General features: G+C 41.5%; 1 protein-coding gene across 1 annotated transcript in view; it reads right to left on the bottom strand.

The window, feature by feature from the left end:
• SNTB1 (syntrophin beta 1) overlaps window positions 1-27,660 on the bottom strand; it is a 200,012-nt gene that overhangs the window by 39,600 nt on the left and 132,752 nt on the right. The window contains exon 3 of the mRNA XM_070392404.1: window positions 21,818-22,025. Coding sequence (XP_070248505.1) covers window positions 21,818-22,025 — 208 coding nt within the window. The remainder of the gene's footprint in view (window positions 1-21,817; window positions 22,026-27,660) is intronic.

The raw sequence follows: 27,660 nt of genomic DNA, 5'->3' as shown, positions 1-27,660 counted from the left end.
TCAAACTTAGAAGCTGGGCAATTTTTAAAAATCCATTCACATTACTAGACCAGGCCATCCCAACTAAATGAGGTAATATGTATTCACACCTGTGGCAAATATGTTTTGAGCATGTGCTATATGCCAAGCACTGTGCTAGGAGCTGGGCATGTTGTGAGAAGCAGAACAGGACAGCACTCCCAGATGGATCATATAGGCTGGAAGAGGGGACAGACGGTACATAAATCATTAAACAATTAAATATTCAATTACAAACTGTGCTAACTGCTGCCACTCATCATGGGGCTTATACAGGAATCTGCCGAGTCAAGTTCACTTTCTCCTACTCTGGAGGCTTTCGTGTTCTAAACTCTGAAATCCCCTTTGCGGTAAATGCCATTACAGGCAAGTGTTAACATGGTCAGTGAATGTCATGCACACACCTGGAATAACAGGTGCATGGATATTCCTGGCTTTCTCTAAATATTTCTGCAAACAGCAGATTCCTTTGTACATGATCCTTCGCCCACACCCTGTTCCCATGACTTTTTTGGGGTAAATGTTTATACAGCTGTTAAAATGAAAAAAAGAGGGAGAAAAAACTTTTAGCGCGCGCGCGCGCGCACACACACACAACCCCTGTTCAAAACAGATCTCTCTTTCTTTGATTTTCTATCTTCTCAGACTATAAAAAAATCCAAATCAGATCTAGAGAGTTTTGATTCACAGGGAGGCTAATTAAGAGAATTGTGAGGTCAGGAAAGCTTCACTGTGGACACCAGGAGTGATAGGTAAAATAACAACCAGCACAGCTATCAATGGACGCAAAAGCCATCAGGATGCAAGCCCCAGATCCTAAGCCCCATGCACCAGCTGAAGAGCAGGCCCGGGAGGCAGCTTCGGCCTTGCACACCACATTTCTTTTGCTTCCATTATGTCCCAGCCCCTGTAGGTCTTACATCTGATTCCATTTTTTTTTCAAAATCTTCTATCCAATCAAATATTTATTGGGCACATTCTTTGTCATTGTATCCCAGGAACTGGGTAGTGACAAAGGTGCAAGGTCCCTGTCCTCATGGAACTTACAGTCTATGGTAGAGACAGGCCAAAACTTCAAGGAAACAAACACATGATTACAAAATTGTGATAATAAACAAAGCAGGTGATGAGATAAGGGAGCAGGGGGAGGGAATCACAATTTAAATAAACTCATTCTTATAAGGGTTGGTAGAACTTTTTTTAAAATATATTTTATTGATTTTTTGCAGAGAGGAAGGGAGAGGGATAGAGAGTTAGAAACATCGATGAGAGAGAAACATCAATCAGCTGCCTCCTGCACACCTCCTAATGGGGATGTGCCCACAACCAAGGTACATGCCCTTGACCGGAATCGAACCTGGGACCCTTTAGTCCGCAGGCCGACACTCTATTCACTGAGCCAAACCGGCTAGGGCGGGTTGTTAGAACTTTAAGGGTTAGTCTTGTAGGAGGTATTTGCATCTCAAGAAGGGACAAAACATTAAGCCAAAGAAATAAATTGTTAATGATGGGATTTCAGCCATAAAATGGCATAATGAGAGAATTATTTGGGGAGAGGGCACATTGGACAGGGGTTTCTCCTAATCCCATAAATCATCTCATCTTGGAAGCTATCTGGGGAGTGTATTTTTAGAGCTGGCCCAAGTTCACAAATACAAAACAGTCCTGGTCTGGAAAGGGGGAACTGCCCAACTGTTCAAGGGGGTTCTTCCTTAGGATGGGACCAAGCAGGGAGGGAGGGGGGACTTTCACTGTTCATTTAACCCAATTCTCTATTGTTGAGTCTTTAATGAGCCTTTACTCTTTTGCCACTTGCAAAGTGGGGGAAGGTCTCTTCTAAAGAGCTCATATCTTCATGTATCAACTATAAATGATTTTGAGATTTCTGAATTATTTCAAACTTTAAATTTGAAGTTTGTGGTAATTCGTTATCACAGTTATAGAAAAGTAGTGCAATTTGCAAGGGTGGGGGAGGGGGAGACAGGATGACACACATTAATCTGCCTCCCACAAGTAGTGTGATGGATTTTTCTAAACATGTGTGTTGTGCACATGCTTGTTTGATAGCCAGGGTTTTTGCCAAATGAACATTTTTACTAGACAGCAATTTTCAGGCAAACCAGTGAAAATATGAACGGACTTCACAACAGAACCATGCAGAAAGATCCTAAATAACGACTTTGCTGATTAATCACCATTTTGACTGGTAAGCTCCCTTAATGAAGACATAAGTCATCAGCTAATTACACAAAGCAAGAGTTTGGGAGCACCACCATGGGAGGAGGCAGTGCCCGCTAAGCTGCTGATCCCTGCAGCCTGGAAAGGCCTGTCTTGCTGAGCCTCAGCCATGGCAGCAGGGCACAACCGCCGCCAGGAATGAACCCGTGTGTCCATCAGGCAGATCCCCAAGGCTTAAGACCAGTAGAACCCTAAAGTCCCGAGAAAGTTGTGGTTCTACCTATTTACATACTAAATAATTCAAACTAAAATTTAGACAACTTTCTAACAGAAAATACATTGCATGCTGGAATTAAAAGAGTTTCCAACAGCAAAATTCTTCATTAGAATTTGAAAAATTCTAATTCAAACTTATTAGTTCCCCAAAGCTTAACCCTTCTCTTTTTTTGGAGGGGGCGTCACTTTCCTGGTGCTTATAACTACCCACTGGGTGACCCATCTGCACACCAGTCTAAAGCCGTCCAACTTTCATTACATCCCTCTCCACTCCTACCCGCCTCTCCTCATGGTTTTCAAAGTCCTCCTCAATCTGGCTTTGTGTCACCCCACCAGGGAGAGTCTCCCTGATTCTCAATGGGAACTCAGAGCTCATCTGGCCTTTTTTTTCATTGGTTCCCCCAAACCTCATGCCAATCCTTCATTTTCACCTTAGCACGCTTGCTCATAACAACACCCCTTCTCTGAAGGGCTCTCCCCTACTTTATGCCACCTCTTCTCTTCCATGAATCTCTTCCAAAATGCTTCTCCAACGTGGCATTAGCTGCAGAATCACTTAATAGACATTGACTCTGTGCCAAGCATCCAACCAAATGCAATGGACACAGCAGCAAAGACAAACAAGGTCCCCACCCCCAGGAGCTTAGTATCCAGTGAGGAACATTAAAAAAAAAAAGGTAAGCAATCACTCCAAATTGTGAAAGGTATAACATTAGCTTCCTCTAGCTACTGTAACCAGTGACCACAAACTCGCTGGCTTAAAACAATAGAATTAATAAGTTAATAATTATGGCTTTCATTTACTAGTATATGAGGCTCTACAATTTACAATGTGCTTTCACATGCATCATTACTACCACTGACTGGGATGGATGCAGGAGCTCAGAGATTCTCGGTGGGTCATCGAAGAAGAAAGGGCTCACAAGAGCAGAGTGAGGATCAGAACTGAGTCCTCTGGGCTCGGCGACCACTGTTTCTCCATGGCATCATGTGGGCACTGTTCTTTCCCAGATAACCTAAGTCTGAGGAGAGCAGTGCAGTATCATGCAAAGCCATTTATTTACCCTTTCTTTGCCTCCATTTCCTTCCTCATCTCTAACATGAGGCATTTTTTAACAAGTTTCAGAGAGGTGCGTTGTTAGATGTGAAATAGCTATCTTTAGTAGCATGCATGAGTTTACAGTCATTTTTCTTAACTCCTTAACCAGTTCAACCAATCTGCCTGGAACTAGGAGCCAGTCACAGTGCCAGGCACTCTGGATACAGTGAAATATTAGGGACAATTCCTTCCCTGGCACACTGTATCTCCAGGAATGTGCTGGTGCAACTTTTATGTACAACTATCTTTTGAAAAATTGCTTCCAAGGCCAGAGCAGCATGCCCTTTTGTACCATGGCTCTGAATGCTGTCTCCTGGGGCAAAAAAAAAAAAAAAAAAAAAAACCACACAAAAACACACACACACAAAAAAAACACAAGATGGTACAGCACTGCCTTGAAATGTCACCAACGTCATCGTGGTCAGTGTCCCATGGCCATATCTGAAGGTCTTCAGACTACAGTTACTCAACAGCAGATCAGGAACTTAGCTTCTCTTTGGTAATAAAAGCTATTACCTGACTCTTTAAACATTTCGACTTTTCCTCCCTATTTCATAGTCCATAAAGCACCTCTCTGGTGTGGAGGGATTTTTTATTTCAGGGGAGATATAAGACAGCATGATTTTTCCACCTCTCGATTGATTATTACTCCCCCCATGCCCGACACCCCCCCCCCGCCCCCCCGTCCCCAAGCGATGGCACGGTGATTCTGCAACACAGCTTTCCTAATCGCTCAGTTCTGTGAAGATGCCAGTGCCCTGGGGGTCTTCCTGCCCTGCTCCCCAGACCATCTCATTGTGTGTCTGGCATTAGCCGTGCCAGAGCCTGGGTTAATATGTACACCCTGCAACTCATTAGCTGCACATTAGCATGAGAGCCAAGAACCAGCATGAGGGATGCAACAATATGCTGGGGCTTGAGGCAGAGCCTCAGCGGAATCCCATCCTATGCAGAGGTCAGCAGCCTGGCGTCAGCCCCACAGCACACGTGGAGCCCCTTGCACTCACAGTGGCCACTGGGGCAAGATGACAAGTACGGGGCCTCATTAAAAACTGAGGGGGGCAAAATCCCTTGGCAGGACCCCGAGGGCTTCATACCTTTCACTCACATGAAGAATGTATTGGGTTTATCACCAAAATAAGAGAAAGTGAAACATCCAAGTGGCATTATCATATTTCCAGGGATCTGAGCAGAAGTTTAAGCATGTATTGTTAAATTCAAATGTTCTCTTTTAGCCCCTAAATAACACAAGCTGGTTTAAATCTAATGAAGGTAAAAGGATTATAGCATGTATTTCTCCTCCCTTCCTTCCTTCCTTCCTTCCTCCCTTCCTTCCTTCCTTCCTTCCTTCCTTCCTTCCTTCCTTCCTTCCTTCCTTTCCTTCCTTCCTTCCTTCCTTCCTTCCTTCCTTCCTTCCTTCCTTCCTTCCTTCCTTCCTTCCTTCCTTCCTTCCTTCTCCCTTCCTCCTTCCTGTTTTCTTCTTTCCTTCCCACCAATTTCTTTCGTAACTAAATGTAATAATAAATAGCCCTTGAAAAACTAACTATTCATCCCAGAGCAGAGCATCTCAAATCCTCCCTGGGAATGCCTTCTTTGGCTCACAAAGGCTGCTCACATACCTCCCATCTCCTTTTCTTGGAGGACAACAACCCCGGGGAAAAGTGTGTTAGGAAAGAAAGGCTTCCTCAGACTTCCAGGTCTGTCATAGTTCAAGGTAATTATTTAATAGGCCATATGGGTAGGACTGCCATGCTATTACTAACAGTTTCTCTTTTATTTATGGGTAAAACAATGAGGTCAGAGACTACCAGCTGTTAGTGATTTTAGAGATGATGACCCGACCCATCATGGGTACTTAAAATTTGCTTGCTTTTTATGGGACTGGTTTGAATAGGAAAAAAAAAAATACCACTGTATTTAAAATGACAGAGCATGCAGTGCTCACATTTTCATAAAACTACTTAAAAACAAAAGGTCAAACTAATCATACCCACACTAAGGATCAGCTGTCTTGTCAGCACAATTCAAAGAGTAGTTTTTATTCTCAATGATCACACTTTTTTTTTTTTGGCAAAATCCCAGTAAGCACTTTGCACCGTGATAACCATGAGGCATGCAGGACACCTCTGCTGGTGCCTGTGTTCTTCCTGAAGTGGAATGTGGCTCTTGCAGAACAGGTGGCCCACCCCTTTCAACTGGGCACACAAACTGTGCCCAGGCACGTGCTCACTCATCAATAGAACAAGACTCAGCTGGGCTCTGGGAGTTCAACGGTGCAGAATCAGTGTGTTCTCAGGAGTGTTAAAGGACATAATGCATATGAAACCACTCTATAAAGCACTAAGCAAATATTTCATTGTTCCTCTGGTCTGAATGGTTGTTACCCCCCAATTCATATGTTGAAAATCGAATGCCCAAAGGGGTGGTATTAGGAGGCGGGGCCTTAGGGAGGTGATTAGAACGTGAGGGCAGAACCCACATGAAGGTAATCAGTGATCTTATAAAGGAGATCCTATAAAGCTCTCACACCCTTTCCCCAGCGTGAGGACACAGCGAGAAGTCCACAGTCCTGAAGACAGCCCTCACCCGAGCATGCTGGCACCCTGACCTTGGACTTCCAGCCTCCAGAACTGTGAGAAAACCATTTCTGTCATTAATACATTTCTGTGGTATTTTCTTAGAGCAGCCCACACTGATCAAGACAATTGTTTATTATAACTTGTGTAGTTCTTTGAGTTGGGATATCAAAGAAGAACATTTTTGTGGAAGAGAGATTAGACTGTTCACTCATAAATGACTTTGGTACAATACATAAAGTTCTAGACTATAGTTCATAAGAAGCAATATGCTTCAGGTCTCTAAAATAATCCTGAGCTCACAGACTGATATATAATGGGCGAAGATAGACTGAATATGTAAAATTCACTAGAACTAATAGTAAAGTAGAATAGAGCACCTTGCCCAATGGGAAGCACTCAAAAAAAATGCTGAATTGTTTTCCATCAAGAATTTATGGCATTAAAAAAAAGTTTTTTTAAGGCATTCACCTTCCTCCCGCAGTTTGGATGTGGCACCCCTAGTGGTCAGCCTTAGTTGGCACAACAGCATGCGCAAATACTCTGAGGCTCAAAACTCACCTCCAGGTACCTAGCTCTGGAGAGGCTGGAGTTATTGTCTACAGGGGGTGAGGATGCTGAGCTGAGCCAATCAGGGTGAAAGTGAAAAATAGAATGCAGTTGGACCAAGGGGGATGCCCATGTGACTCTAAAGTTGATTTTCATACATTGCTTAGAAATTGTCTTGGAAGGCAATTCTAAAAATGCAATACAGCAGCATCTGAGTGAAGGTACAATTGCCTAAGGGGGTTGCTAAGAAAGGCAGTATCACCTGAAAATAGATATATTGTGTGTTCTAGCCACCCAAGATGAATGGCTGGTCTTAAATGAGGTCATGCATTTGGCGCCTAAACCTTTGCACATGGTATTCCTGATACCTGATCTTTTTCTACCTGATGTTTAAGATTCAGCTTAATACCTTTCTTATCCTTGTAGGCCAAGTTAGCTGATTCCTTCCTATGAGCCTTTATAGGATTTAATAGAGAAATTATAGCATGTGTGGATCTATATTTGAAATTCTTAGTTTCTGTGTCTGTCTTCTCCATTTGTTAGTGAATTCCTTGAGAATATCTTGGTATTTCTGGTCCACTGCCTTGCCCATTATAAATAATTAATCTAAAATCACTTCCCTAGTCAGTCCCTTACATCAACATCTCTCATTCCCTTTCTAGCACTTCTCACTATCTGAATTTTGTGTTTCTCTTTATGCTATCCATCTCCCCTGCTAAAATGTCAGCTCCAATGCAGCAAGGAACCTGTCTGGCTGCTCACTGTCATATCCCCAGTACTTAAACCTGCCTGGTGTGTTGTATGTACTCAGCAGTCCTTCACTGACTAAGTGAAGGAATTATAGGTGCTCAATAAAGTTTCTCAAATGAACAAGCCAATAACCAATCATACATTTGTTGTTTAAAAATCACTTGATTATTTATAATAAAAAAGACATGCAACCCCTAAAAGATGATGGAAAAGTAAAAAACAAATTTCCTGTGACAGTTCTATTCTGAACTTATGGCTATTGAGTTCTGGATAAAACTACCTTTCAACCTAGTTTTATTCAATCTAAAACCTTGAAGCTTGAAACGGAGGAAAAACAATGTGGGAATGGATCAAATGATGAAATAACGCGTACCAGGTGAAGTTGACTCCTACACTTTAAGGTCCACTTTCTCAGAATAATATCAGGGTCTAGGGCAGGGGTGGGCAAACTTTTTGACTCGAGGGCCACAATGGGTTCTCAAACTGGACCGGAGGGCCGGAACAAAAGCATAGATGGAGTGTTTGTGTGAACTAATATAAATTCAAAGTAAACATCATTACATAAAAGGGTACGGTCTTTTTTTTTTTAGTTTTATTCATTTCAAACGGCCCGCGGGCCATAGTTTGCCCACGGCTGGTCTAGGGTGAAGTTCCAGAAACTTGAATGCCTCCCAGATATTATTAAGGTCCTTGTTTGTTACAAGAAAAGTTTAAACATAAAATGGAGAAAACAACAAAATACAAGTCTATGGGTTAGTTTCTATAAAATTATCATGAATCCTAAATTCCTACTTATTCCTTCAACTTCTAATCTCAGTGAAATGGAAAATAAGAATCATGAGTATATTATTTTATGCCTTTGCTAAAAATTCATGTTTATACGTTTAGTTACAATTACTTTACTTAATCAAGATTATATAAACTTTAAAGAGATGTTTTAATAAGTTATAGTTGATTAAATATGGGATTACTTCTACAAGTTTAATAAGGTTTTAGTTAAAATTATACATCTATATGAATTGTACATGTATGTACTGTTTATAATGAGATCTTATTTACATAACTTCAACTTACAACATCTTTCCAGGCATCACGTAATATGCTACTTTATTTAAGGACTTTTGCTGTGAAATTAAGCAATGGTTAACATATGATCTAGTTAAATTTTTCCACTTTTTAAAAAAAGTTACTATATAGTTGTCATACAACATTATATTAGTTTCAGATATAAAGCAGTGATTCAACATTTACATACCTTATGAAATGATTATCATGGTAAGTCTAGTCACCACACAGAGTTATTAAAATATTTTTGACTGAATTCTCTATGCTATACTTTATATACCATGACTGTTTTTATAAGTGGCAGTTTGTACTTCTTACTCCCCTTCACCTGTTTTTGAGAGTCCCCCACCCCTTGTCCTCTGGCAATCATTAGTTTATTCTCTGTGTTTATGAGTCAGTTTCTGTTTTGTTTGTTCATTTATTTTCTTATTATTTTTTAGATTCCATGCGTAAGTATTTGTCTTTCTCTGTCTTATTTCTCTTAGTATAATACTATCTAGGTCCATCCATGTTGTCACAAATGGCAATATTTCATTCTTTTTTATGGCTTAATAATATTCTGTTGTGTATATGTACCGTTTCTTTATCCATTCATGTATCGATGGGCATTTAGAATGCTTCCATATCTTAGCTATTGTAAATAATGCTGCAATAAACATAGGGCTGTATATGTTCTATATTTCTTAAGATACATACTGAGAAATGGAATTGCTAAATTGTATGGTAGTTCATTTTAATTTTTTGAAGAACCTCCTCAAACCTACCACTTCCCATAATGTTGCATCAATTTACACTCCCACCAACAGTGTACAAAAGTACCCTTTTTCCACATCCTTGCCAACACTTGCTATTCACTCATTTTTAAATAATAACCTTTCTGACAGGTGTGAGGAGATATCTCATTGTGGTTTTGATTTGCATGATTAGTGACATTGAGCATCTTTTCGTGTGTCTATTGTCTTCTTTGGAAAACTGCCTCTTCAGGTCCTCTGCCCATTTTTTAAATCAAATTATTTATTTTTTGATATTGAGTTGTAATAGTGCTTTATATATTTTTGATATTTACCCCTAGACCAGTGATTTTCAAACTGTTCCATCTCATGGCACACATAAGTTAATTATTAAAATTCTGCAGCACTCCAAAAATATATTATATTTTGTGCAGATTTGACTGATTTATAAAATAATAATAATTATTATTATTACATATTCCTTTTTGGTCCAAAGTGACTTTAAAACAAAATCATGTGCTTATACTTGTATATAAGGATTTCTGGTACCAAGAATTAATCAGATGCTACCTTATTATGTGGTGTGACCAATAAGTTGCAACTCTAGTACATGACCTATGTATTTACGGTTCAAGACAGGGTATTCACACTGGACGGCTTTTGTTGTGTTGGCTGTTGTTCTTTTTTTATTTGACAATCTAAGGGAAAAGAGGTCAGTGCCCCTACCTAAACACTCATGTATTGCATGTTTTAAAACTCTTGCGGCATATCAGTTGAAAATCGCTGACTGACTGCTATTGACTGCAGAGCGTCTTGGTGTGTGTTGTGTGTCTGTGTCGGAAGATCTGGGTATACAGAAGTTAATGTTCATCTGAAGTTCTTGGGAAGCACAGACATGCCTACCTGCTCCATCATCACTGATGGAGTCCCCCGACACACTTTTTCCCAATGCCTCTGACAAGAAAACAATTTGGGTGATTTAGATTTCTCCTTTTTTCATTCCCATTAGTGGAGGTGCAATTGAGCAGAGAGAAGCCCTGCCAGTAGACAACAAACTAGGGAAAAGGAGTTATAGTAAAGAGTCTAGGAAACCCAACTAAGAAGAATCAGACAAGTCATAATTTATACAAGATTTAGTCTGTCTGTATGCAGAACAGAGAATGAGAGAACAAACAGCGAGGAGTGGGGAGGTAGAGGGGTGAGAGAGGTAGGAGAGAGGTGAGTGAACTATACAGCCACATGTTTTGGAACCATAATTAAGTTGTTTGGCAAATAAGTGCAATGATAAGTATTGCCAGTGCTATTTTAGAAGTCTTTCAGGAAAGGAGGAAAATGTCAGTTTTACTTAGGGCAACAGGGGCCTTAGCCAATGGGTAATTATAACCAAGAACCAACTCCAATCCCAACTTTTCCCTCCTACTGATGCTCCCAAGGATTCACTCTTTATTAATTTTCTCTTTTTACTTTCCTAGAGATCTCTTCCACTCTTTGACTCTCCTTCTCTACACGGTACTCCCAATACCTATCCCTTTGTTCTCAGCAGAGTTCTAGACCAGTAGTCCACCAGTTTCCCAGTGGTGCAACAGCAATAAAGGATCATATATTTACATAATTTTGAATAGTTCTTATGATGCTTTACTAGGGGCCCAGTGCGCGAAATTCGTGCATAGGGGGTGGGTCCCTCAGCCCAACCTGCACCCTCTCCAATTTGGGAGCCCTCAGGGGAGCCCTCTCCAATCCAGGAGTTTCTGTCTGTCTTTGCAATCATATGAGTGAATTGTCTGAGACCCCAACCCACTTTGGTTTGTTGCTCACAGAATAGTAGAGGTCTTTTTTTTTTTCTTTGCTTCATTGGTGGAGATTTCCTAGAAGTTGCAGGATATCTTTCTTTTAATTTTTCCTCGACACTCTGACTTTATTTATGTCTCTCACCTTTGCTTTCCCTCCATCCCCCACCCACAATAGTAACTTGCTCCAGGCTCACTTTGCTCTAGTGTCCAGGAGATCCCGCAACATGTCTGCCACCAGAACTATGATTCCCAGCATTCCTGGTGCTCCCCATGCTCTGGGCTTCTGCTTCTGGTCCAGGGGCTGCCACCAGAACTATGATTCCCAGAATTCCTGGTTCTCCCCGCGCTCTTGGTTTCCACTTACAGTCCAGGGCCTGCAGAAACCAAAAGAACTGAGGATTCCAGCCGCCCCAGGCCAGGCTGACAGAACCAGACACTCCAGTGGCGTCCCCGGGACCCCAGCCGCTTGGCGCCAGCACGCGCTGGCCACAGGCTCGGAGTGGGCAGGGTCCCGGGGATGCCTGCCGCATCACCCCAGCTATGCAGTGGGCAGGCAGGTGTCCTGCTCCCAGCCGCTCAGCGCCTGCGCGCATGTTTGCTTCCCACAGGCCTGCCATCTTTGTCGGGTTAATTTGCATACTCACTCCTGATTTGCTGTGGGCGTTGCAGTGGGATGGTAAATTTACATATTTATCGATTATTAGTATAGATAAGCATAGTCAGGTGCACCTCGGTAATATGCCCTGGAGATCACAGAAACATGAGTTTTAGTCTCATACCTAATGTAAACTAGCTGCATGACTATGGTCAAGTGACATAAAGTTGCCAATTCATATTTTATTGTTTTTTTTCTGTATATTCTAGCTTAAAGCTCTTATAGCAATCTATGGTACTTAATGCTCATGGAATAAGTGAGACATGTATCTGAGCTGTGTTACTGGGACAACAAAGCAACTAGCAACAGAGCAACTGGGCTTAGAAGCCACATTTTCTGATTTCTAATCTAGTGTTCTTTTCATTAAAAAGAATGATAACTTGATTGAAAATAAGAACAGCCACTCAAAGTCCATCGCACCTGCCCTGCATCTGACTCAAATTGAGACACTTGACATTTTCAAGTAAGGATCCCTGAGCTGCACCAAGTTCATGGTCTGAGAGTTCTTGTGTGAAAGGATGATTGCTTAGAACGAAGAAATGAGGGTCAGGTGCCTGGACCTGACCACTCTGAACACATAATGTAAAACTGTAATCTATTCCCAGAAAATGTGTTGCAGTGTCTACAAGTTCTGGTTGACACCACTGGCCCACTGAGTCATTCATTAGACAAACTTAGACTGCCCACCTACTATTTCCCAGACACTGCCTAGGCACTGGAGCTAAAGACCTAAATCATCTCTTTTCTCTGGAAGGTTACAACCTGCATGTTAAAACGGACCAAGGAATATTTTGGGGCCTCTCCCAACTCATTAGAAAGGAATGTGAGTAGGATTAATTCTGAGAGTTCTGCTTGATCTCTATGGCTCCATGAAGACCCCCACTTCTATCTCAACACAGACCATATATAAATATGGATGGTCTTAACTCAGATTCTAGAACTCTAGATACACCTATATTTCTTTCCCTAATTCTCAATCAAATCAATATAAAGAATTTCAAATTTACTCACTTGATAAACCAGGGAATTGATTCAGTTTATAGGACCTGAAAATACCAACTTGAAGGAGTTTCAAGATGGAAAAATGAAATGTGTTACTTTGCATGGCATTTGTAATATGGCAACCTAGTCCTGTTAGAATAGAAGGTCCAAGCCAAAATTATAACAATGCAAAGAGAATTTCAAAGCCTTAAAAAATAATTAGTCTATGGTGTGAGGGAGGAAGGAGTGAGTAAGTACCAGGGTGAGGTACTAAAATTTGAATACAGTTGTCACTAAAAGTAAACTTGTAGGTAGTGGTTGTAACCATGTGCACGTCACAGAGATATCTTTGTCCTTCTGCCACTTAAAGTCCCATGACATCTGCTGGAATTATCCTCCTCTGATGTAAACACACCAGTGATTTTAGTAGATATTGTTGGTCCTCTGCCAAAATTCCCTGTACTAGGTGGGTGCATCCAACCCTCACCTCATGTGGATATTGACTGATCACAGGTTAACCCTTCTCCTTCTCTAAAGAATTGCCCTTGGCTGATGGGAGTGGTCCACAGCTAACGGCTGACTTATGGGGGCACCAAATGCTGACTGCCTTGGCTTGAGGTTGGAGAGCTCTGTGCTGCCATCCACAGGCTGAGCTCCTTGTGGGATTGGGCTGAGGCTAGATTTTAGCTGATACCACTTCTATGCCTAGTGGCCTCCCTGTCTATGCTGCTTCTCTCACTTCCTTACAGGTTTCTCCTAAGAGTTGCTGGGTTAATTCAATCAAGAGGCCATTAGACTGAGGTGGGTCCGATGTCATGGCAGCTGACAATTCTAAGCCTATAAATGCGATAAGGTTACAAAATCAAAACCAAGGACAACCCACCATAAACAGCTGATTAGGCTTTAAGCTATAACCAGTCAATACTTTCCTAACTTTGCTTTTGCATTTTTTCTATTTGAGCTCCTGTCCATGCTAACTTCCTGTTTAGTGCTACCCAATTGGAGTCCATTTTTGCCCAAACTCAAGATTTTCAATATACCTCAGTTTATCTGTTAACAGAGTCCTCCCTGAGAAGCCCCCATCTCAGACTGGGCCTCTAAAGACTTCAAATACATTCATCAATGGATTATCTATCTAATAAAGGAAGGACAATCTATAATGACCAATAAGATAAAGTTTAGCAAAGTCTGCTAGCCATACAACCAGGTACAGAGAACTTTTTATCTCAGGTCCTACAATCTTCTCCAAAGAAACCGAATCAGGCCCATTTGTAAATGGGAATCCGCTTACAAAAACAAAATGTACGTGTCCCTGTCTCTCCTCCATGGGCAGCTCTGACGTTTCCACCTAGGTGAGAATGACTCACGTAACTAAATTGCACTGTGAAGTCATGTAAAAAAAATGGGCATATTTTTGTGTTTTCATTATGGCTGCTGCTGCCAACTACCCACCCATCCATCCCAATGTTAAATCCCAGTTTTTACTGGAGAGACTGCAAGATGGGGGAATCTGAATTATATTCACATTGGCGCATTTACTTTAAACACTTAGCAGAAAGATAAGCGAACTGCTGCCAGGTTTTCCTGGGTCTTGCCCCATCTCAGAGGTGACGCACTCAGGAACTTGATGACTGCCTTTTAAAGCCACACAGCAGACTTATTAGCACTTAATTGCATTGACAGCCTGTGTTTCCCAGCAGAGGAAAGAGTCTTGATTTAGGGATGATGCAATTCAGGGTAGCCTGGACAGTGGTTCTATTTCCGTTTATCAGGTTGGTGTTCCCTCAGCTCAGAGACTATTTTCTTCCTGGAAGAAGCGGTGGGGATTTCCTACTTGGGTGATTTGTAGGCAGATGGTGGAGCTGATATATTTGGAGGCTCCAGAAATATCATTCCATTAATTACACTGCCAACGTCTTGGTTACCAGCAGCCTGTTTCACTCAGGCCAGCGCTACTTTACATTTACACTTGGGACTCTTCTGCTGCAGGTGGGCAATGTAGCCAGAGTATGAAATTACTGGTTTGGTTATATTTAGCGGGAATTCTTTTGGGATAAATAAATTGCTATTACTGGGTCTGAAATTAATGATAGTCTAGTGAATTATGTGAGAATACAGAAAATAGATACATGGATATAAATAGATATGTTGATAGATATATATGTTAATAGAGAAGGGTGAATAGAGATAAATAAATATAGATATGCCTAGATAGATGAATGGATACATAGATATGGATGGTAAGATAAATGAATGGGTAGATAGATATAGAAAAAGATATATACATAGATGATGAGGGGAGAGAGAGAGAGAGAGAGAGAGATATGGAGATGGAGGAAGATGGAGGGAGAGAGTGAATAGATAGACAAGAGATAAAAAGAGAGGTGGAGGTAGCAGTCCTGCCTTTGCAAAGTAGTGCTGGACAATAAAAATGATGGTGCAAGCTGAAACCATACTATGTCATCTTAACAATCAGTGGGAGAAATTAATATTGTTCTGTGGCTTTTGAAAATGTTTATTAAAACATTAAAATTGTTTTACTGTCAGTTATCAATGCATAGGAAAGTGAAAGAATAACACTAATGTTTATTTAGTACTATAATCTATAATTTAAAATATTAAAAAGGTGGAGAATTAAACTGCCTTATTTCCTTGTCCAAACCTTCTCAAGCATAGTCTGAACCGTGCTGGTCACCTGCTCCTCATAACTTACGCTACAGAGCGAGCATCTTTTCTAGGCCTGGGAAAGTTGTCATCCTTCTTTCTAAGTTTGCATCAGCAAGCGACAGTTTCTACTCTGTACTTTCAATGATGTGTAATATCTCTAAGAGGTCCTTTCATGTGACGTTTTCCATGGGCATCACTTCTTCTGGGGCATCTTCATCCTTCCCTCTTCATCTATGTTTAGAAGTTGCCCTTCACCACGTTCTGCAGGCTATATATTAGGAGGCTCTTGAAGAGTATCAGTGTCTACATTCCCATGGTCAGCTCTTCTATAATTCCAGATACATTTCATCTTTCTTCGACAGTTCCCCGTCTCTATCATCCATTCTTGTACAATGCCATATAGATTAATCCATTGGAGACAGAAGGAAATACAACCACTCACTTTGCTGTCTGTCTGTAAATCGATTAACAGACACACAGTGACGAACCAGAGATAGGCTTTGAAAGAAGTGACCTGACTGGCCACTGGTCAGAATGTCCATCTGCTGTTTACATAGTGAGGTGTGGACTCGGGCTTGCAGCAAAGTTTTTACTTTATGAAATTTAATCACAGTTAATATATCATGGTAAATGTAATCAGAACCATGTTAAGAGACTGGTGTTATCTAATTAAAACATGGAAACATGCAAAATATGGCTAGCTGTGTATGTGGTGTGTGTGTGTGTGTGTGTGTGTGTGTGTGTGTGTGTGTTATTTAGTCTTCCCCTAACCTATGTTATTGAAGATGATTTCAGTCTTTGTAGGACCTGTTCTTTGGGCTTCACAATATAAAATAAATGTGGAGGATTGTTGTGGGGGATATAGAAGAGTAAATATTTTAGTAAAAGATTTTTAGACACTGTCAGTGCTGGTGTGTAAATTCTGCCCACTGTAGACTAAATGCTTGTGTCCCACCAAAATTCATATGTCGAAGCTCCAATGTGATGGTATTTGGAGGTGGGACCTTTGGGAGGTAATTAGGCCATAAAGGTAGAGCCCTCACCATGGGATTAGTGTCCTTATAAGAAGAGGAGAGCTGGCCCTTTCTCTCTGCCATGTGAGGACACCACGAGAAGAAGGCTCTCTGTGAACCAGGAAGAGGGCTTCCACCAGAACCTCACCACCCTGGCATCTCAATCTGATATCCAGCCCCCAGACCTGGGAGAAATACATTCCTGTGCAAGCCACCCAGTCTATGTTCAACTGGTGAACACACCCCTTATTTCCATAAAGTCAAATAAAGGATTTTGAGTGTTTCTGATAGGTCTCTTAGCTCTGAAACTATGATATTGCTCCAACACTGGATTCTGGGGCCCCTCACTCATAGGGCCACATAATCCCTGGGCTCCTCACCTTAGTGGAACATTCTGGGCTTGGGAGTTCGAAAGAAGGGCTCAAACTCTGGGTCAGCCACTTGCTAGAGGAGTGATGTTAGCAAAGTAACTCGATTTCTCCAAGCTTACCTCATAGGTCAGAGATGATTACAGCACATGGCCTGAAACAGACCAGGCACATCATAAATACTAATTACCAGCTTCCTTTCCTCCAAGAATACCCTCGTAGGCACAGTGATATAAATGCTCTCCTTTGAAAGAATCTGAAGTAGATATGAGGAAAGCTGAGAACTGAACTTGCATCTCAGAGCTTCCAACTGGTTTTTGTTGTTTTGTGGTGTTGTGCTTTTACTCTGACAAGAAACAGTTTGCAAGTTGAGATAACAAGGTTAAGCAAAGGCAAAGCCTGATGAACCAAGCACAAACCAATCCAGCAATTCTGCCATGTCCCTGTTTATTATTTTTCTAGGTAGCAAGAGAGTCAGGGCTTCATTTATCTTTCTTTTTTCTGTACCCAGACAGTTTAAACAACTTAATGGTAACTGTAAAAAGATTAAATTAAGGACAATGATAAAAAGTGTGTTTGAGACATGCTGTATTTAATAATTCAGGGTAGGAATTACAGATCAGGGATGTTAATGGGGAAGACTTTATATTGGGCACCTGGCCCTTCTATAGTGAGGGCACTGACAGGAGAAAGCAGTACAGGACACATCACTGTGTGTAGTTGACAGAACCAGGAAGTCAAAGACAGGAATATGGCCCCAGTTCAAAGGCCACTAGCCCAACACTGACCTTGATACTGTAGGGAGTGCAGAGAATGGCTACTAGAGTTCAAGGAAAGAATAAGACATTGCAGTGAATGAGCTCCAGGAAATTCTTTTGAGTTAAAGAAAAGGAATAATGATATCACAGCATGGTCCCTCTCTCTAATTATTTCTGTATTTTTATTTAGAGTGTAACTTTCGTTAAAGTGCCTTCATCCTCTGGGCCCAGATTCCTTCTTTTTAGAGAGAAGAGGTTGAGTTAAGTCACTGCCTTAGTTCAGGTTGCTATAGCAGATTACCATAGACTGGGTGGCTTAAACAACAAACATTTATTTCTCACAATTTTGGAGGCTTGAAGTCTAACATGGATCCTTGTGAGGGTCCTCTTCCTGGTTTGTAAAAAGCTACTCTCTTGTTGTATCCTTATATGGTGGACAGAGAGCGCTCTGGTCTCTTCATTCCCTATAAGGGCACCAATCCCATTATAACTTCATCTAAATCTAATTACCTCCCAAAGACCTCACCTCTAAATACCATCACATTAAGGATTAGGACTTCAACATGTGGGTCTTGGGGGACACGAACACTCCACCCATAGCAATCACCCCTAAGTTTCCTTCTCTCTGCTTTTGCATATGAAGGTTCCCTACTGGCCACCAAATCAAAATCAAACCATCTGTCCAGCTTTCAAAATCTTCCATAAGTGGATGTCATCCAAGATGCTAGACTTGCTTGTCACCTTCCTTCTGAATGAACCATCACCTCCCTTTAGACAAGTCTATGGCCTGCCTTCCCTATGAGCTATATTAATCCATTACTTTCACTTTTTCCCCCCTCCTGCTCCTTGTCCTCCCTTGGAGTGCACTGAACTCTCTCTGTTGACTCAAGAACTAGCCATTTTGTGGGAGCCATTCTTCCAGTCCCCAGACCATCTCACAGAGAAGAATAATGCTAATAAAAAGTTTCCCCCTGTGTAGTATAGATGAGGTTTTAGGATTTGTACTTAATAGGATTTCAAAAGAAGTTGTTGTTTCATATCATTTTAGTTCATGTAAATGCCAGTTCTAAAAGCTCAAAATTAAATATAATATGTACAAATCTTGTTCCAGAGCTACTGTTATTAATCTATAAAATCAAAGGTTAACAGTATAGGAAAAGACAAAGGACATCAACTTACGGTAAACTGTAGCTGAAGTATAGGATCATACTTTATATTTTTTCTAAATACCAAGCAAATTTGCTGATATTTGTGATAATATAAGAAAGTCACAGTATTGAGGGTTTGCCATTCATTGTAACATTTTGCTAAAAACACTCATATGTCTCCACACTAGGATTCAGTATTAAATGTTTATTCAGAAAAAAATTCTAGTTTGAATTGGTTCCCACAGACTTGATCTGTGGTAACTGTTTGAGAAGTTTTGAAGATGAAGGCAATAAAAGATAGTCTTGCTTCTGATAACTGTCTATGATAAGTTATTATTTCTTTTATGGATACAATGCATAATACAATTTAAAGAAACATCTAGTAATGATTAACTGAAACGATATCAAAAGAAAAGAAATATTCTAAAAACAGGAAGAGCTTTTTATGCACCTTTATTACTGCACCATGGAAATGCCAAATAATGTCTCTACTGATAATGTGGGATGAGCAAAAGGAATAGCAGATCATTTATAAGTGAGAAAATGGAACCTAAAGACAAATTTTCAATATCATTAATATTGACCCAACACAATTTTCAACTATCGAAACAGTAATGATTTTAAATGTATTTTACATTGAAAGAGATGAAAGAAAAAGATCTTTGAGAGTTGAGACCACCTCAGTTACTTAAAAGGTAGTCTAAGGAGAAATGTGTGTTCTGGACAACCACCCTTGGCCCCCAAATCCAGGCTCTCCCCCTTCCCACTCTGCTCTGTGCCCTCTGAGCTGACCTTAACAGTACATCAATGGGGTCCCCGTGCCTCTGGCTTCCAATCATCTTCAGCCAGTGGGAGACACCAGTGAAAGATCGGTGGGCAGGGGTTGGCAGGGTGCTGTTTCTCTCACAAAGGCCACAGTTCTTAGTGGGTGACCCTTTTCTATAGCTATTTAATTCTTGCTGGTTTCAGGTAACTGCTCCTTTTCCTGGCCATTTTAGGGTAAAGGGTGGTAGTGACCTCTTGCTATTGTTAGCTCTGGGGTACTTCTCCGTCTCTTATTGGTTCCCCTTACCTTGGCCACACCTTATAAGTTATTCCTGCAATAAGTCTTATCCAATCATCCCTTTTGAGTTTATCATTCAAATTCTGCCAGAATTCTGAAACATATGGTACATCTCCAAGGACTGAAGACCTGAAACAAGGTAGAACATTTTTCTTTCCAATCAACTCCTGGCCTTTTTCTTCTGTAGTGAATGTCTGTTGCTTTTGCTTTCCCAGAATCAGTCTAGTCCTTTCCTTGCACAACAGCCTTATTTTCCATGAGCGAATCGCCTCTCCTCATCTCTCAGTACACAGGCTTGGATGAGGCTGATCTCAGCCCCAACCCAGGGCTGATCATACAATTTAAGTCAGTCCAATTAGGCTTATAATAAGAACTTCTGTTGGAACTATGGGGGCAAAGACGCCTCTATTTACTTGCGATGGCCAACTGTGAGGAAAAACACAATCTGGAACAGTCAGGCCAAGGAAGAGGGCAGGCCCGAGTATAAACCAACAAAGTACAAAAGGGTGCAAAGAGATGGAGGGGAGAGCCTATCATTATCGGAACCCCTGGATCCGACCATGCTTGACGTTTACCCGTAGACATTGTAAGTATAATGCTCAAGCTGAGTTGAGCTTTCTGTCACTTGACAATGAAAGATCCCTAACAGGCCTTCTTTAATGAAAACACACATATTTGGAGAGAGTACAAAGTGGAGAGAGCTATAGACTGTGACTACTAAAATGACATCATCCAGATGGTAGTGTCGTCTTCCTCAATAACCTTGACATTAAAAGTCACGAGAGGCTATTGACCCAGTACAATTTTCAACTATCCAAACGGTAATGACTTTAAATGTATTTTACATTGAAAGAGATGAAAGCAAAAGATCTTTGAGAGTTGAGAACCACCTCAGTTACTTAGAAGGTAGTCTAAGGAGAAATGTGTGGTTTCTGTTTATTATGATTTCAGAGCTCCTACAACCTGCACTGTCCCTTTAGTCCTTTGAAATCTGTGAGAGATGGGACAATACCAAACCAAACAGTTCACTGAGTGTTGAACTGTGTGGCTGAGCCCCACGCATGAACTGGTACAAACAAAGAACAATGGTGGAAAACAGCCGAACTCTGTGTTCAAGTATTATTTTCAAGTGCCATTTGACTGGGGCTTCTCAGATGACATGGTTCCCTGGCAGGAAAGCTGTTATTGTGACAATCATTATTCCCATTTACCGCCTATTAGAATGTGAGTCACTGGGAGGTCAAGCTGTCCCAAAAGCTCAGTGTTCCTGAGCACTCAAGGTCAAGTTCAAGGGACAGCAATCAGGTATAGGGACAATGGCAAAGGCTCAATGCTTTGAAATGAACAGAAGGGCTAACTCCCAGGAGATTACCGCAAAGTGAGTTTTACTATCTTCCACATATCACATAGCTTGGGAAAAGAAATCAGAGTGACAGCGTTAACATGGCCCCAGGTCCTTCCCACAGCTGCTCTACTCCCTAAGAACAGAGACCAAGCCTTTGTTTATACACCCACCATTCCTGCCTAACACCATGCCTTGCACAAAAGAGGTGCTCATAAGTGATGACTTTCAGGGTCTGCTGGCTTAAGAATACAGACAAAATATAAGATAATATATGAAAAGAGTCAGCATGCAGTCGCTGCTCAAAGACAACCTGGGTGATATTATTATTGCTATTATTTGTAGATGTATCTGCATTGTTGATAAGCAGGTTCAGCAAAACCCACACAAACCCTTTTAAGCAACAGTTTCAACTTCCTTACCTCCCAAGGCAACAGCTCTGTTGTGAGTTTATTTTCCCTGCCCTTCATGTGTGGGGTGAGAATCAACCTATCCTTCCATTTGCTCACTCATTCATCCATTCAGCTGACCACATATTTACTGGAGTATATGTGGAAAATCAAAGTTGATTAAGACACAGACCCTGTAAAATGCAAATGCAAACCTGTTGTATACCAACATGAAACCTAAACAGACTGTGACTGAGATAATAATCAGCCTATGGAATGAGAAGTGATTTCAGTAGTTGCCACAAGTGCTGGGCATGCCTTGGGGAAAATGATGATGATGGGGCAAGCTGAAGGGGGGGGGGGGGGGACGGGGGAGGGGGAGTAGTCCGCATTTTCCTTACCTTTTCTGCAAGCCAGCCAAGGTGCCTGATCTCTCGGCTGCCAGCAATGCCTGTTTTCCCCAGCTGCTCTCTGACCTCGGCAATCACTCGGGTCAGCAGGTCACTGACGTTGGAGTGGATGGCACTGAACCAGGCCTGGGCAGTGGCTGAGTCCTTGCCCCTTAGGATCACCGTGTGCTTAGCATCTGGAGAGTGGATTTCAAGCTGCCTAGAGAAGCAGAGAGAGAAGGGTTAGAAGGTTTTCTGGTAGATCATGCTTCCTCCAATCCTGAGCCACCAAGTTGAATGAATTCTTTACTCTTACCTTTAGACTTGATCAGTTTCACATGGTTTATTATAATGGTCCCATCATTCATTTACTCACTCACTCATGCATCCACAAACATTTAGTAAGGACCCAGGCATTAATTAGTGCAGTACTAGCCATCCAACCACCACATCACCTGAATTAAGGATGTCTGGTTTTCCTCTTATAGGGCTGATTGGCTGATTAGTAGTTTCATTTCAAGACTTCTAAACTATGAACTGATATGAATTTGCCTTACCTCTCAACCCACAGAGTATTTTAATCACATACTCATATCCTTGCTGCTGCTGGCAGAAAACAGATGGAAATATCTAGCCACATATTGAATCTACTGCTCAGAGTTAATTGTGAATATTTTAGAATCAATGATGATTAAACTTTGTATTCTTTAAGAATCCTGCCTGTGGCACATTTAACCACCACTAAATCCCATGTAATGAAGGATAGAGATGGCCTGGAAAGGGATAACAATGGGAAGATATATGCACTGAGAATGTTAACCTTTAAAGTCAAACACCAAAGCTTAAGCCAGAACTCTAACTGGTTCACATGAGATACAGAGTGAGAGACCTGAATATTGTAATTGCGGTAAAAGGAGGAAATTCTATTCAGGTACTTTTTGTGTGTGACTATTTATTTTGAAGTACTTATAGATTAACATGGTGTAGCAAAAATAGTGTAAAGGTTTGGGTATACCCTTTCACCCACTTTCTCAGATCATGGTTATATTTTATGTCACATGCCTGTATTTTATAATACAACTAGAGGCCCAGTGCATGAAATTTGTGCACTTGGGGGGTTCCTTAGCCCGGCCTCTGCCCTCTCACAGTCCATGAGCCCTCGGGGGATGTCCGACTGCCACAGAGGCAGGAGAGGCTCCCACCACCTCCACCGCTGCACTGGCCAGCAATGAGCCCAGCTCAGGGCTTCTGTCTGAGTGGTGCTACCCCTGTGTGAGCACACTGACCACCCGGGGGCAGCTCCTGTATTGAGCATCTGCCCCCTGATGGTCAGTGCGCATCATAGCGACCGGTCGTTCTGCCGTTTGGTTGATTTGCATATTAGCCTTTTATTATATAGGATACCAGAGCCAGGAGACTGACCTGATGCAATCTAAGTGTATGGGTCTATGGTATTCTGTGATGTGCAGATTCTTGTAACCACCACCATGGTCAAGGAACAAGACTAGTTCATCACCACAAAGCTCTTCCTCCAGCAACAAGTGCTCCCCTCACTCCCACCATCCCAAACCCCTGACAACCAGGAACCTGTTCTCCACATCTATAATTTTTAGATAACTTTTGCAGAGAAAAAAATTTTATTCATCCATGTATATATGTCTTTTAATACCACTGATTCATTCATGTTTGCATTAGAAAGATACAGGGATTAGGAAATTTGACACTGGATGGAATGGTCCATTTATTAATTTCCTTTCATACCTTAATAATTAGGCTGTCCCTCATTGAGTATTTCTTATGTGCTAGGCAAAGTTTAAATATTTTATATTATGTAACTTTCCTAGTAACCTTCTGACTGACATTATTATTCCCATTTAACAGAAGGAAAAACTGTAATTTGGAGGGAGAGAGAAAGAAGCTGTTTACCCAAGGCCACACAGTTGGTGACACTGGTTAGGCTCAAAAGCTCCTGGATGAACTACAGTGTCACAGTGTCTCCTTTAGACTGGAGGACCTCCAGTAGGAGAGCTGCCACTGTCCTCCACAGCTGTGAAGTCAGTACCAGCAAACGTGTCCCAACGTGTCCTACTTAGCTCCTGAGCTCCAAAATAACAATTCTGCAGATCACCTGAAAATCACAAGTCCCAAGTTACCTGGCCTCGTTTACATTTGAAGCCAACCTTTTAGAGTGAGTAGACCGTCTTACTCATAAACTTAAAGGGGAGGAAAGGAATGATGCAGAAAGTGAAATGTCTCTGGGGGCAGTTTTAGCAATAATTAGTCTTTTTTTGTTTTCTTGGTAAGAAATTTACAAAACAAGCTTCCTCATTGAGACCCTAAAAGCTTGATGTAATGAAACGGGATTCTTTAGGTGGCATTTGTCCTCATCCAAAGGAAAAAAAGGCCATGCCTCTTAGGCACTTTCCAAAGGAATGGGCTGTTAATCTAGGCTGAGTTTTCCTTCCCTCGGGAAGTTCTTACTTGTTGGTCAAGTTGCATGGCCAAACACAAATGGATTCTCGAGAAGTATTAATGGGAGCTCAACGTGCTTTTCAAATTATTCCATCGATATCTATTGTCCTAGAAATTTAAAACAGGCAAATATTTCTTTTACAATATTTTCTTTAGAAGACCTAGATTTGTTTGTAAAGAAATGATAGCTTGGGCCTGGCCAGAGAGGCTCAGTTGGTTGAGTATCATACTGTGCACTGAAGAGTTGCTGGTTCAATTTCTGGTCAGGGCACATATCTGGGTTGTGGGTTCGAGCCCTAGTTGGAGCACGCATGAAAGGCAACTGATTGATGTTTCTTTCACATCAATGTTTCTCTCTGTCCCCTTCTCTCTCTCTCTCTCTCTCTCTCTCTTCTCCTTCTCGCTCCCTTCCTCTCTCTTGGCATGTCCTCAGGAGAGGAATTTTAAAAAAAAGTTGGCTTGGGAAGCAGCCACTCCCCAGGTATCACCCACAGACACATACATAAACAACTGATGTGAGCAAAAAAGAAAAAAATATTTTCTTTGTTGGGTTTCCAGCGTACCCCTGGGGGAAAGCCAACTTGTAAACAGAGGTATAGTGAAGAGGAGGCCCAGGTTTTCGACAGCATTTATCATTACTATTACTTTTAAGGACGATTTTAAGTATAACATAGACAAGTGCCCAAATTACCGTGTACAGCTCAAAAGGATTTTTGCAAAGGGAACACCTTGGTGGAATCACCACTCAGATCAAGAACTAGAATGTTCCAAGCATCCCCGAAGGTCCCTTTACATTCCCTTTCCAGTTGTTATGGCCCCAAATAAGCACTACTAGGATTTCTGTCGCTGTGGATTACTTTTGTCTCGGGCAAAATGAATGAGATTTTGTTTGTTTTTATTTGTTATTGTGGCTTGCAGTATAGTGAGGATCTGGGCAATTTCTGAGGCAGAGTTTACACACCAGGCCCAGTGCTTTTCAGTGGTGGTTCTGAGTGTGGTCACAGACCATCTGTGGCAGTAACAGCATCACCTGGAAACTTACTAGAAATGTCCCCATGCTGGACCCACTGCATTAGGAATTCCAGGGGCGAGGCTTTGCAATCAGCCTTCAGGGTAAATCTGCTGCAATTCAGGCTAGAGAAGGCTGCTCATGGGTTCATAGGAAAAGCACTGAGCTTGTTTGTTTGCTGGGTTCCCAGTGTCTGAAGTGGCTATACTGAAAAGTGAGGTGACCTCGCCCAATTCAGTCTCAAAGAACACGGAGGACACAAAATAGAGAGGCCTGTGGCTTTTTATAGTGAAAAAAGCACAAGTTCTCACTCAAAAGCATTCTTCAAAACCCTTGAATCATTTTTTAAAAAATTATTTAATTAAATACAGATGCTTGACCCATCTGTTGAGTAAGATTTCTACAGGGTGAGGCCTGTGTATATGCTTTAAATGTTCCACAAATTATACAGATGAAGGATCATGGCAGGCCTCTGTAAGCCCAAGCTCAAACCCCCAAAAAGCTATGCCTAGCTATGGCCGGGTAGCTCAGTTGGTAAGAGCTTTGTCCTGATATGCCAAGGTTGCAGGTTCGATCCCTGGTCAGGGCACATAAGAGAATCAACCAAATGAATGCATCAATGAGAGGAACAACAAATCAACAAATCAATCTTCTCTCCCTCTCAATTCTATCTATCTATCTATCTATCTATCTATCTATCTATCTATCTATTTTTTTATTTTATTTTTAAAGCTATGCCTAACGGTGATTATGACAAGAAGGGCAATACAACAGAAGGTTCTGTTGTGTATTAGTAATGAATTGCTGAGTAACAAATTCCTCCAGAATTAAGTGGATTAAAACTTCGAACATTTGTTATCTCATAGTCTGTGCATCATGAACTTCAGCGTGGCTGAATGGGGTGGGTCTGGCTCCAGAGCTTCCTGTCAGTTGGCAGTCAGGATGTCAACAGGGGCCTCAGGCATCTGAAGCCTTGACTAGGCCGAGGATCCATGCCCCAGGTGGGGCACTCACATGGCTGTCAGCAGAAGCCCTCAGCCCCTCGTCCCTTGGCCTTCTCTGGAGGCTGTGTGAGTGCCCTCATGGCATGGCATGGTTTCTTTCCCCAGAGAGCAAGAAGGAACTACAGTTCCTTTTGTGACTTGGTCTCCAAGGTCAGATACCATCACTTCTGGTTCATTCTTTTTGTTAGAAGTGAGTCACTAAGTCCAATGCACATCACAAGGAGGGGAGTGAGGCTTCACCTCTTGAAAGAAAGGGAATCAAAGAATTTGAGGACATATCTTGAAACCATCATGGAAAAGCTTAGAATGAAGTAATATTCTGGAAGGAGTCTGTTCCAAATGTAAAGGGAGGGTGAGTGTTTGTGGCTGTAACCAGCAGCTTATAAAGTGCCTATAGATTTGGGTGATGAAGAAGCCTATTCCTTCTGATTAGCCGCAGCTCCAAGTTATAAAGTGAGAGAGAATGTGGATTCAAGCTAGGGGTCAGGGACAACAGGAGAGATGAGAAAGGACCTCTCATTGACAGCATATGGGAGCAGCATGAAAGCACCAGAAATGATGGTGAATTAAGAACTGTTGGCTGGTATGGCACAAAAAAGATGTCAATTATTTGTGCAAGAAATAAATTAAGAATTCAGCAATCTACATCTTCCTCCCCCCCCCCCCCAAAGGGGCGGGGAGAGAAGGAACAGGAGTATAAACTTTTCCTTTTAACACCAATGAGCTCTACTATCTAAAGGTAACAGTTTGTACCTGGTAGCACCAAAGTTCCCAGAACCTCTGAGTGACTGAGTGACAACTCAAGATCATAGACAAGGTCAAGCAGTGATTTAAAAATATATATATAATCTGAGCACATTACCAAGCAAAAATCTCAAATACAGACACCTTGGTTTAATTTGTCATTTAATCTCATTTTACCAAAATGTGATCCAGTGACACACTTCCTAGAGTATGAAGGACAGAAAAAGATGCTCCATTCCTGGCCTGGCTGTGGAGTAGTTCTTCCCATTTTCTCACCAATTTAAAGCACACGGGCCAGGAGGTAGTTGTCAAGCACAAGGATTTTAGGATTCAGTGTGGCTCTAACACTCCTTGGCTATGAGGCCATCAGCAAGCTACTTAATCTCCCTCAGCCTCGATTTGCTTATCTGTAAAATGGCTCAATACATTTGCCTCTCAAGGTTACTGGAAAGACTAAAGGTGATAATATACACATAAGATGTCACAATGCTAAGCTGATCTTGATCAATTCTAGTTTATATGCTAGTTTGCAATGAACAGTCTTTGCAAATTTGTGTACAATAAAATGGTAGCAGACCATCAAGGTAGGGAGAATCCTCCAGGTTGGGCTCTTGTTCAACTCTTTT

Source organism: Myotis yumanensis, unplaced genomic scaffold (genome assembly GCF_028538775.1).
Source record: "Myotis yumanensis isolate MYYU_CA2020_CCGP unplaced genomic scaffold, mMyoYum1.0.hap1 SCAF_15, whole genome shotgun sequence".
NCBI classification, from domain to species: Eukaryota; Metazoa; Chordata; class Mammalia; order Chiroptera; family Vespertilionidae; genus Myotis; species Myotis yumanensis.
This window is presented reverse-complemented; position numbering and strand designations above follow the sequence as displayed.